General features: G+C 45.6%; 1 protein-coding gene and 1 long non-coding RNA gene across 2 annotated transcripts in view; one reads left to right on the top strand and one right to left on the bottom strand.

Moving 5' to 3' along the window:
- The window catches only part of LOC143646069 (uncharacterized), a 48,752-nt gene extending 41,743 nt beyond the window's left edge, over positions 1-7,009 (bottom strand). Inside the window, exons 1-2 of the long non-coding RNA XR_013157250.1 lie at positions 6,899-7,009; positions 5,044-5,178 (exon numbers count right to left, since the gene is read on the bottom strand). This is a non-coding gene — a long non-coding RNA (uncharacterized LOC143646069). The remainder of the gene's footprint in view (positions 1-5,043; positions 5,179-6,898) is intronic.
- Positions 7,010-7,480: 471 nt separating this feature from the next.
- The window catches only part of LMCD1 (LIM and cysteine rich domains 1), a 61,397-nt gene continuing 56,497 nt past the window's right edge, over positions 7,481-12,380 (top strand). The window contains exon 1 of the mRNA XM_077116679.1: positions 7,481-7,624. Within this exon, the coding sequence (XP_076972794.1) occupies positions 7,583-7,624 (42 nt within the window). The 5' untranslated portion in view covers positions 7,481-7,582. The remainder of the gene's footprint in view (positions 7,625-12,380) is intronic.

Genomic DNA, 12,380 nt, shown 5'->3' with positions numbered 1-12,380 from the left:
GATGGGTTAGGAAGGGTGAAACAGGAAGCTGGAATCACTCCAGGCCCGGAAGGGCCAAGGGAGAGAGCAGCTACAAGACAGGCAGCAGCTGCGACTGTGGGGAGAGTTGCACCATCACCTCCAAACCCAGCCCAAGAGGGAGGCAGCGGGAGAACAAATACCTTTGACTGCCTGCCAGTCTCTCCCATAAGCTGAACGCAATGGGAAGGTGACACAGGAGCCATACAGACAGCTCAGGGGCCACCTGCCGGGCACAGGGCTGGAGAAGGGTGAAAATGGAGAATCTCCAGCACAATTTCCAAAGGTTCAGAGTCCAGTCTCCCCAACTTTGTCCAAGCTAGGTCCTTGCCCTCAAGCCATGGGTGTCCTGACAGATTCTGGGTTGGGTTTGAATCCCAACAGCTGTGAAGCTTTGAGTAGCTTATTTAACCCACTTGAGCTTCAATGCGTCATCTGCAGAGAGAAATAATAATAGCTGCTACCCAGGATTGTTTTAAGGATTCAATGCTTAAAGTGCTGCTGGAAGACAGGAAAGACCAGACATGGGTGCTTCTATCCCACTGTCCAAAAGAAGGACCACTCCAGTTCTGCTGCAGAAAACAAAGTGACAGATATGTGTTTAAACACACAACATGCAAGCAATAAGAGAATAAATAGGCTGAATATATCATTGAATATTACACATACTTAAATTAAAGCTGTAATACAGTTACATTCTCTAGAACTGTAATGGGGCCCTCTCTTGATGTTAGCCTAAGAGTAAATTAAATGCTGCTTTAACAAGGTGATACTCAGCTCCTGTCGTTACTGCCCCAGGAAGCTTTAAGAGTTGAGGGGAGGAGAAATATTTATTTTAAAAGGAGATACGAAGATTTGATAACAAAAAGAAGTTCATGCATATCATTTTTTGTGCTATTCTAAATATTTTTGATCTTCTGTCATTTCCTCCTTACCCCTTTTAAAGGGGCAGCTGTCTTTTCTCTTGACCTTTTGCAATGATATGGGTTGATTCTGATTGGCTGTTATCCACCAGGAATCAGAGATAACTGTTGCCAGGTTTCCCAAGAACAAGCAATGCTCTTCCCCGTGCACCAGGCCTTTCAGTTACTCAGAGAGGCCTTATTGAGCAGCCCCCCCACTCTTTAGGCTGTCTCAGGAGGAGGTGGGTCAGAGCTACCATTACCTTTTCAGTCTAGGCAGAAACTACAAATACCTGCCAGGTTCCCTCCAAACAACAAAGTAACTAGGAAAGGTAGTAAGGGGACTGTGTTCTGGATTAGCCAGAGAAGGGAAATTGCAATTGATGAAAACGAGAGAACTGTAGGAAACATTTGAGAATCTGCCTCTACTCCCAAAATGTGCCTAAGATTTTTTTTTTCCTGGGCAGGCACCGGGAATCTGTGCCTAAGATTTGACACTCAAATCAGGGTTTCAGTATCCTGCTTGGTACCATAGCTTAACCTGCAGTTTCTCCAAAATGCCCAAAGCCTTGTTTCCTACTACTTTAGACTGCAAACCAGAGAAGACTATGGGAAGGTACCATTTAATTAAAGAGGGGAAAAAAAGTTATTTCTCTGTTTCAATATTTGGAGATTTTTTCCCCCTCTTCCCTGAATCCTGTTCTTATCCTGAACTAAATTTATAGCAATATGATTAGTGTTACTCTAAGGTGTTACCCACCAAAAAAAATGCTGCAGTCAGTCTTTATAGTTGAATAAATAAAAACATTGCATAAATGTCCCCCCCCAAAAAGGGGGGAGACGAGGGGGTGCAAGGGTAGTTTAGTGGTAGAATTCTCACCTGCCATGCAGAAGACCTGGTGATTCCCTGTCTATGCACTTCCCAGAAAAACAAACAAACAAGCAAAGCAAACAAAAAACAAACAAACAAAAATCCAACGAATGGTGCTGCAGTAACAGGATACTCACATGGAAAAAGAGTGAAACGCGACCCCGCCACACAGCATAAAAAAAAAAAGGGAGGGGATATGAAATGTCTTCATGCCAAGAAATAGCAGAGAATTATATCCTTAAAAAAACCCCAAGAATGACAGGAATGGTAGTGTGGTAGTGTATCCATTTTCTATGCTGTTCAACAAATCACCACAATTAAGCAGCCTACCACAACACATATTTATCGTCTCACAGATTCCATGGGTCAGGAGACCAGAGGCAGGTCAGTTGGGTCTCCTGCTCAGGGGCTCACAGGCTGCAATCCAGGTGGGGACTAGGGAATCCTCTGAAACGCAGGCTCCTCCTGCAAACTCCCTCAGTAGTTAGCAGAATTCACTTCCTTGCAGATATACAACCTACAGTGGTTTGCTTGTGCAACACCAGCAGGACAAAAGGATTGTCTTCGACCTCTAGGTTTTCCTTAAAGGCACATCCATTTAGGTCTGGCCCACGCAGGATAATCTCTCTGATTAATTAATCAAATTATACCTGTAAATTTCCTTCACCTTCCTCATAAGATGTAACATGATCACGGGAGTGATTTCACATCACCTTTGCCATAATTTGGTGATGAGAAGCAAGTTATAGGCTCCACACATGGGAAGGGACTACACAAGCAGTTATTGAGAGTCATCTGGGAATTCTGCCTACTGCAGTGGTAGGAAACATGTGGATACAAAGGAGGAGAAATAAAGATCCTCCTCTCATTTTTCAGTCACAGGAACAGACTCAGAGACTCTTAAGCATCTTGCCCAAATTACTGAGCTTTCTCCCACGATGGAGTTGAAAGATATGCACAGATTTTCTGGGTCTAAATCTTGTGTTCTTTACACTCTCAGGCTGGCCTGGTGAAAGCAGGATGACTCCATTGCACCATCAGATGTAATGATGTTCAGAGCAAATTTATTCTCACTCCCAGGAGAGGATAATGCATCTGAGTTGCAAGCGGTCTTGAGATGGTGGCCGGTAGTGCCATTTTTAGCAAAGCCAAGACCAAAACATGGGCTGAGTACTCCTCAGCCAGCGCTTTTTTATAATAAGCAGATCTTCCTTATGCCTTTTGGTGCCTCTGCCAAAGACAGACTGTAAGGCAGGAGAATGCATGAGTCCAACAGTATGTTTTGCTTTTATCCAGATGTTTTGGCCTTATAGGCAAAGGCTTTCTTGATCTAGGAGGCCATCCAAAAATCTGGAGAAAATTAGATACAGTTCTTCCAAAATTAAAGTTTCTGTAAGAGTGGCAGGAAAGAACCCAAAGATGTTTAAGTTGTGAACAATTCACCTATATATGGTCCAAATGATGGTCCAAATTAAAATATATGATGTGGATCATAGTACATTTATAGCAGTTAACACAATAAAATATATTATGTGGTTCATGGACTATATCTACCTTCTTTTAAGTGTGGGGTGTTTTGAATGAATGCAATATGCAGAGAAATCATAACCAAATAGAAGCCATTATTCATGTCAGCACATTAAAACAACTTGGGCTATGTTTGCCACACTGTAACAACAAAACCATCATTGTCAGCCATGATAAATTGGGATTTTTTGAAAGTGTGTGGCTTGAAACCAAAAGATCTGGATTCAAGTTCTTGCCTGCTTCTTTGCAGCTGTGTAACTTCGGGCAAATCATTTGCCCTTCCCAGCACAGTGCTTGAAATATACAGTAGACAAGATTCTCAGCAATTGCTTCCCAACCCTTCACTGTCTCCGTCTGATGAGGGGTTATTAGCTACCAGCCAGGTTTCTATTAGTCCCTCTTGGGTGTCCTTGCTGTAAAGTTGTGGTAAATCAGATAATGTCCTTCTTCTGCTTATAGCTCTATTTTCCAATATGGGGGTCACTAGCCTCTGTTGATCATTTGCAATGTGGCTAATCTGAATTGAAATGTACTGCAGCTATAAAATGCATGCCAGATTTCAGAGAGGAAAAAAGAATGCAAAACATCTTGATAATGTTTATATTGATTACAAGTAGAAATGACAACATTTTGAATATATTGGGCTAAATAAATATATAAAAATTTAACCTGTTTCTTTTCACTCTTTTTAATGTACCTATTAGAAAATTTAACATGACATGTACGGCTCATGTTATGTCTCAATTGCATGCTACAGTCTAAAACTTGAACGCGGAATAGAATTTCAGCTCCTTGGCATGGCTCACCTTGCCCAGTGTGATCTGGCCCTGCCTCCCTCTCTCAGGCCACCTCATGTCATTTTTCTGTCCCTCATGAACTCCCAGCCACACTGACCTTACTGGCCCCTCAGACACATCAAGCCCTTGCCCACTTCAGGGCCTTTCCGCTTGTGATTTCATCCTCTTGGAATGTTCTTTCCACGGTGACTCTACTCATAGCTGATTTACTCTCCTTCTTCAGGTCTCAGCTCAAATGTCACCTCCTCCATTAGGTCTTCCTAGAACACCTGATGTAAAGGGGTCACATCAACTGAGTCTCTCCCTCTTTCCTCCATTTATTTCCTTCTAGACATTCATTGCCACTCTTAATTATCTTATTTATTTGCGACCCTATTTGTTGAGGAGAGGGAGAGGGAAGAGGAAAAGCAGAAAACAGTAAAAAATCTCAGGACAAACCCCGTGATAGCGATGACAACATCACCAGCATCAACTGATTTCAAGTGCTGTCCTCTTTTTCCTATGATGAATCTTTGACAATCATTATAGGAGGCAGTGTGGTACAGTTAAAAGGACACAATCTGGAATTAGAATTCTTAGGAATTTGAATTTCACTTCTGACATTTACTAATTTCATGACCTTGGCTAAAGCCCTTAACTGTGCTGACTCTCAATGTTCTCCAATAGTGGTTGCCTTGGCGTTTAAGTAAGGTAAGAGCTTTGTCAACCAAAGAGCCCCAGTGTCATTTATTAGAGTAGGAAAGTTCTGGAAGGGGAGGGATTGTTCTATTTACCAAGGTATATCCAGCACCAATCATGGGGCTTGGCTTAAGGCAGGTGCCCCCAAACTGCTTGATGAAAGAATGCGTCCAAAAACCTCTGGCACCACAAAGCAATGAACTGGAGAAATCAGGGTTCTCTCCTGTACTACCCTGAAAAAGATACTCACCCGACTTCTTCCATTAAAAGGCTGAGAGGACCACAGTACCAGAGTGAGGTCAAGGGGCAATGATCATATTTCTTTTTTTCCAAAACTTGTCCAGGTCCAGACAAGCCTCTGATGACAAGCCTCCTTGACAAGCATCTGAGAATAGGGTTGAAAGGATCAGAGTCAGTAGCCTCATCTAGCAGGAAGAAGGGGTCACCTCTTTGCTCCGAAAAGGTGCTTTACCAGAAAGGCGGGAACGGGTCGCCTTGAGCACCAGCTTCGCCTCCTCATATTCTGAGAAACAAGTCCCAGTATCTGCCTCCTTGATTGTACACCTGGGGCCAAGGGTAAAAATCACATCTTATGGGTGGAGCTAAACAGCTTTTAAAGTTAATAAAATTAGGGTTATTTAGTGGCATAATGATTTCTCAAGCTGGGGCAAGAAGGGTGCCTGGGAAAACAGTGGGAAATGACTTCACTGAGAAGGCTTTTGCTAGTTTGAAAGGGATAAAGCTTGCCTTTGTTGGACTCCTGGCTCCTGTTCCCACAGCTCTGAAACATAAAGGCTTCTGGCATGTCATCCCAGTTTAGCACTCTATTGTTCCAAGGATTTGCTACTGAAAGGGCTATTCACGTGGAAACCTCCTCTCCCTGCCCAGGCTTCTGCTGGCCACTGTTAGTTTACACTGGCTTAACATGCAGCCCGTCTTGGAAGTATGGACAATTCCCACCGGTTGTGGCAAATTGCCCTCCCCACCCCCCTATTCTCACCTTGCCGGCTGACTCTGATTTAAAAGCCAGAACCTAACATTCATTCATTCATTCATTCAGCAAATGCACAGAAAGCATTTAGGTGGCAGCAGGACAAACTGCAATTATAGCAAAACTACTTGGAGGAAGAAAAAGGCCATCTCTCACCTTGATAAAAGGGAATCACACAAGCCTTCTCAAGAATGTGGAAAAGGAATTATGATTTGGGATCACTGGAGGTGATGATGCCTTAAGAACTGCATCAGTGGAGGCTTTAAAGAACAAAAAAACCTTTAATAAGAGAGAAAGCCCTCGGGTGTGACCTCCAGCCCTGGCCCCCTAATTAATAACAACTGATGTGCCTGAGAAGTACCGCTATTCAGCCTCCTTTCAGTGGCGTTTTTGTGGCAGTCCATTGAGCCCTGGTTTCTGTCAGGGGGCACTGCTTCCGGGACTTTCTCCATGAAAACTGCATGGCAGGCAGAGCAGGACTGCCCCCAGAATAAAAGGCTCTAGTGTTTAATCCTCTGCCTGGCCAGAGGAAAAAAAAATAAAAAGTCTTTGGAAATCCAAGTCTCTGGAATTGGCTCGAAACCGAGATGTGGATTTAGAGGCAAACGACATGGCATGCCATTCTCTGGCCAATTCTGTTTTTACACGGTAGTTTATGTTAGATGTGGCAAGGATGCTTCATCCACAAACGTAATCTCGTTTGTCCTGACCCATGTGACCCCATTAATCTAAAAAAAAGAAAAAGAAAAGAAAGAAAGAAAAAACCCACTAATTTCCTAGCTTATGGCTTTTAACCCAGCACTCCTCCTCCCCAGGTAAGTCTCGCAGAAGAGTTCAACTGTGGACTCTTTGCACATTCTAATCCTCTTTCCTCACCTATAAAATGGGATGATGATTGTAACAATACCTGAGTATTATGGGGATACCATGAGAAAATGTGTACCCCCGTCGGTAGTAAAGGGTCAGTTTGTGGGCGTTACCAAGTACACCATGGCACCTACAATATCTGGAGATACTCTCTTCCTCGCTGATTTGGGAGAATTTAAGTCAACGCAAGTCATGAAAAGCGGTTTAAAACTTTCCAAACGTTAAGGTAAAAAGAATCATAACTCACTGAAATCTCATCTCCTCTTGGATGATTAGGAAACTGCCCAGATTTTCAGAAAGATCAGCTGGCTGAGTCAGCGCGGCTACAGACCGGCTGCCTCCCCCCTGTCCCGCCAGCCGCCCAGGGAAAGGCAGAGAGGGTGGCAAGGGGCGCGCAGTTCAGAGTTTATTTTTGGAGGCGGCTCACTAAAAATACCTCCGCCTTCCTGTTTGATCACTCTCCCTTTTGACCTGAATGGATCGCGGAGGCCCAGCCGTCCGCCCCACCCTCTGCCCCAAGTCCTTTTAAGGAGAAGGGCGTGGGCACGCCTTGCAGCCGCTGGGAGGGGCAGATGCGAGCCGCCCCGGGCTGGGGGCTGCGGCCGCCTGACGTCAGGGAAGCGCTGCGCGGGGGCTTCCAGCCTCCCCTGCTGAAGCCACCCAGAGCGGGGGACCCGGGATGGGGTTGGGGTTGGGGTGGGGGCCGCGCGCCGGGATTGGCCGGCCGAGCGCGAGCGCGCGCCCGGATTGGCTGGCGAGGTTTTAGAGGGAGTCCCGCTCTCCAATTAAAGAGGCCCGGGGGCGTCCGGCTGCGCGCAGAGCTGTCCCGGCGGCTCGCAAACCTGGCCATTCAGCCGCCGCGCTCCCCGCCGCGCGCCCTCGCGCCTCTGCCTGGGAAGCCCGGCGCTGCGCCTCCACCTCCCCAGAGAGGATGGCAAAGGTGGCGAAGGACCTCAACCCCAGAGTTCAAAAGGTGAGCGGTTCTTGTATTTACCCGGAGTCTTTATTTTCCCCTCGTTTTCCTCTCCTGTCTGCTCGAGGACACTTACCGAGAAGTCCTGGGGCAAACTCACTGAACCCCAAGACTTTACAGAAAACAGAACCATTGGAAATAAAGGTTGGCGCGAATAGGCGCACACACCAAAATGTACCCTTCGGAGCTGTTATGAATATTTTCCAAAGGTTCTTAGTTCCTTAGGAATGGTAGTTAAAATTTAATTAAAGTAACAACTTTTTTGTATGGGGGGATGGGTAAACTGAAGGTCCGTAAGCGGAAAAATCCTAGCTTCTCCTCTCCACTCCCCAACCCCCCCCCCCGCCCCAGGTTGAGGTGGGGGTACGGGGGGTGTGATATTTATTTAGGAGAAATCTGTCCTTTTGCTATCATTGTAGCGTGGGGTGTCTTTTCGTTTGTTTTCTCCCCCCCCCCGACACAAAACTGCTTCTTTAGCTGGTGATGTTGGCAGTGGCGGCAGTTCCAGTATAAGGGAACTAATTTCTGTCCCCGGGGTCTGCACATTTCCCTTTCCTTTTCAAGAAGGGCTGGCCCGGAGCCCAGAAGGTCACGGGTGAACTGCAGGAGGGGCCTGCAGCTGTGCCCGCAGCTCCACTGGCCACTTACCTGAGTGCAGTTAGGACAGGGCGCAGGCTGAAGACGTACCATCCAGGCCATCGCTCTTACTTTACAGATGAGGAAACTGAGGCTCAAGGCCACAGAAACTTGGGTACAGAGGGCAGCTGTGTATAAAGAAAGCCTCGGAAATCCCCATTCAAAAGCTGCATGTCACTTTCTAGCCTTCCAGGATCGACTGGGTCACTCTTCTGAGCCTCATTTCCCTTATCTGTTACCTGGGGACAGTGGGTCCCACCCCCCACACAGCTGGGTCCATGTCAGATGAAACAGACACAGCAGCAGTGACAGTGACAAAGCAGATCAATCCCCCAAATCAGTACGTTTTAAATTCTGACTTGGGGGAATTTCGGGGGACTTAACCTTACAGGGCAAAGTCTTCCTCAGACGTTTGCCTGTGGAGTAGAATGAGATTCTTAAAGAAATAAGAAAAAAGGGAACGACTGAAAAAGAATCAAAATAAAAATGCAAGTGAGCCACATGGAGGCTCAGCATGCATCTGATTTATAGCCACACACTGGCACTGGCTGCCCGCTCCAGATCCCCCACATGAGGCATCCAACAATGCCTTCTGAATCTGTAGACCAAGTCACATTGAATCAGGCCATCTCTCTGGAATGTACCATGCCCCATTGCATCTGCCAGAATATTTGCAGGACCACATCATTGCTCCTTCTCTGAAATTCCTGTTAGAAGGTTTTAGACCTTTGTAAGGTACCTATTAATTTCTACTTAGTAGCGGGTTATACGTGCACTGGTCTTCTCAACCCATCTTTCAAAACTGCTCCAGGATATACCTTTCTGGCTCATCTCCATTCCAACACCATATGCTATATATAACAGGACTTAAGCTGGGTGGCCCACTAATTATGCATCCAACTAAGACCCTAGCATTGGTGTGCGGTGCATGTTATGCATTTTTTAAAAAAGTCATAATGCTGGGATGTTTGTGTGTCTGAACTGCCATCCCAAATTCAGTTGAGGTAGTAGAATTTAGAGCAAAGGTGGCAGAATCTTCCTGTCCTCTGGAAAGTCAGATTTCCGAGGTGTTTACTCCAAGCTGGTTGATGGTTCACATGTGGTTTGAGCTGGGGTGTGTGGATACCACCCCTTCTCCCTGCAGACTGGCCATCACTTGCAGGAAGCCTCGTTACTTTCCTTAGCACAGGAGAGTATGATTGCGCAGATTAGAGGAACACGTTCTCCTTGTCACCCCCTAGTGCCGACTTCCTTGGCCTGCAGAGAGCGTATTTTCCATTTAGATCCAATTACAGGCTTAGAGAAAGAATGTGGTGGGTAGAGATGAAAGGGTGGATATTTTTTTACCTCTTGGGACTGTGACAGTCAGGAGGAAGAGTGCCACTTTGTAGAGGAACCAACTCCAACTCAGAAAGTAGAAAGAGAGGAATGGGGGAGAAGCTCACCTGGCTGAGCATCACAGCAGTGATTAAGTGTGTTATATGAATTACATGCTGAGAGGCTTTTAGTACACATGTACCTTTTAACTCCCAACAAAACAGGTTTTATAACATTTGGTTTTGGGAATGCATACTCAAAAGACCTTTTGAAACAATTTTATAGACTCAGAGTTGCAAGGAACCTATTTACAAACTAAGAATGGGTGAAAATGGCTTACAGATTGTTTGCACTACCTACCCCCAAGGAGAGGAGGTGCCAGGAATCCCCAGCAAATGCACAGTCATAAAGATGTCTTCAAGAGCCAACATAAAATCCAAAAATTAAAGTAGCCTCAGGGATCATCTAACCAACACCAGAGGAACTCACCGTGGGACACACACACAATTAGTGGCAGAACTTAGAAACATTTCCCCACCTCCTCATAGCTGTGCTAAGTCAAATGCCCCCACTGGCTACACTTGAACCATTGTGTGTTTTCCTACCGAGAAAGAAGGTTTCCTAGCACAAAGAATGCTCTGCAGACTGGTGAAATTGCCAGCTTTCCTTGGTAACAAAGGGCCTTGAAGGCCAAGTGCCATTTCTCTTGATGGAACCAACCACCATGATGGATAGTGTTTTTTGATTGCTTATTAAGCATATTTGAGAATATTATGTACTAGCACAAGCTTTGGCTTCAGATCTTGGTTCTAATTCCAGCTTTACCACTTAACTAGCTGTGTGATCTTGGGCAAGCCATTTACCTTCTGAGTCTATGTCCTCATCTGCAAACTGGGAACAGCAGCAAGACCCACCTTTCCATTGTGGTTGTGATAATTAAATGAGATGATGTATATAAAGGACTCAGTACAGGGGTTGGAGTGAGTGCTCAGTCAGGTTAGCCATTGTTATTGTCGATGGCGGTGGTGGCACATTTCAGTGGGTGAGTGGTTGTTGAAAGGAGTCACTTGGAAAATTGTTATTTGTGCCTGTCCTATCTGAAAGGCAGCCCATTCAGCTGAACCTACGCTAGACGCTCAGCCTCGGTAAGTTACCACAATGGCCCAACTTGCCTTCCTTGTAGCCTAGAAGATAGAAAATCTACTTACATGGAGTCAGTGTTTCCAAAAATAGATGGCCAGTCATTGACCATTTCGCTCTAGAGTCATAGATTGAGGCCTGGAAGGGTCTTGGAGCTCCCCTTGTTTTTTAGATAAGGAAGCCGAAGCCCAGAGCGCTCAAGTTTCTTACCCAAGATGGCTGAGAAGGTGTCAAAACCTTTTAGACACTGCGAGAATCTGGACCCCTTGGCTGTTGAAGGGTCCGAAATTTAGAAAGGACTAGAACAAAGAGACCTAAAAGCACATCCACTGTTGACTCTGTCTGTGCCAATGGACTCCCTCCAAAAGGTCCTGTTTTCCATTGCTTAACACAGTGTCCCAGGAGCGTGAGACGATGGTATTTCTTAGTGTTTTGCCAGATTTCACCAGGCGTCTCCCCCAACATTTCTCGTTATCACGTCCTTCTTGGCTTTCCTGTGCTCCAGGTTAGTCCTCTGCTCTGTTCTCAGGCCTTCCTGCTTTCACCTCCAGTTCCTGCAGCATGCAAAAGTGCTGGCACATTGCCCAGGTGAGCTGATCCAACGTAAACACAGCTCGTCCGGAATTGTTGGCTCCCTCAATCTCAAAAACATGTTGAACTGTCCCTTAAAGAACTTAATGGCCAAGGTGTTGGAGACGTGCCCATAGGTGTTTAAGCAAGTTGTCCCAAAAGACAGCCTTATTCGAAAAGGAGAAATAAATTACCCAGGTCCCTCTTAAAGGGCCTCCAAAAACAGATACTGAAACCATTACTTTGTAGATTGAAGGTTCTTGCCATCTTGTGCAGATGTGTCTAAATAGGTAGGTGGGCTTGGGCACTGACGGCTGCCTTCGGCCAGTATGGCCACCATGTATGGTGGCAGGAAGCAGTGAAAGGCTTAATCACAAATAATCCCTTGGCTTTAATTTAAGCCATCTCAACGTCAAGGCCTTCTCTTTGCCCAGGGCTTAGAAAAACTTCTAATAGGAAGGTGGAAAGATGACTTTGGCAGGCCTGTCTGAGAATCCTCTGGTTTGATCTTCTTGCCATAGTAACTGACCAAAGGTGACAAGGAAGAAAAAGGAGAGTAGGCTGAATCTAGCAAAGGCGATGGGCCTGCTAAGAGAGACTTTTGCTCAGGTTCATGTGTGCTGCTTTCTCTCCCACCTTCTCTGACCCCCTCTCCAGCCCCTTCAGTGAAGATATGGTAAGGAATGGAAAAGTCAGAATAGTTTCTCCAGCAAACCCACTGGGCTCCAGCTGAGGTGTTGGATTTAACTTTGAGAAAGAGAATCATCCTTTTTCCAACTCACACTTTCAAAATAGTTTATTTAGAATAAAGTGGGGCTTTGCCATGATAAGTAAAAGATCTTGTGAGCTTGGGAGTTATTTTCTCCCCACTGTTCACCCAATGTGTGCTATTTAAAAATTCCTCATAAGAACAGATTTCCAGGAAGGGTTTGAGTCACTGTGATAATCATAGGCATTTCTCACTGGGTGACTTTGGACAGGTCACTTTTCCTGGGAAGTGGTAGAACTTGTATAAGAACCAGGCTTCCTTCTGCCTCCATTCACTGACCTTCTCTTTGTACCAAGCCTTCTCCCAAATAATAACTGAGTGTGG

The sequence above is a fragment of the Tamandua tetradactyla genome, chromosome 9 (genome assembly GCF_023851605.1).
Source record: "Tamandua tetradactyla isolate mTamTet1 chromosome 9, mTamTet1.pri, whole genome shotgun sequence".
Taxonomy (NCBI): domain Eukaryota; kingdom Metazoa; phylum Chordata; class Mammalia; order Pilosa; family Myrmecophagidae; genus Tamandua; species Tamandua tetradactyla.
The sequence above is the reverse complement of the archived record's forward strand: the minus strand, read 5'-3'. Positions and strand labels throughout refer to the sequence as shown.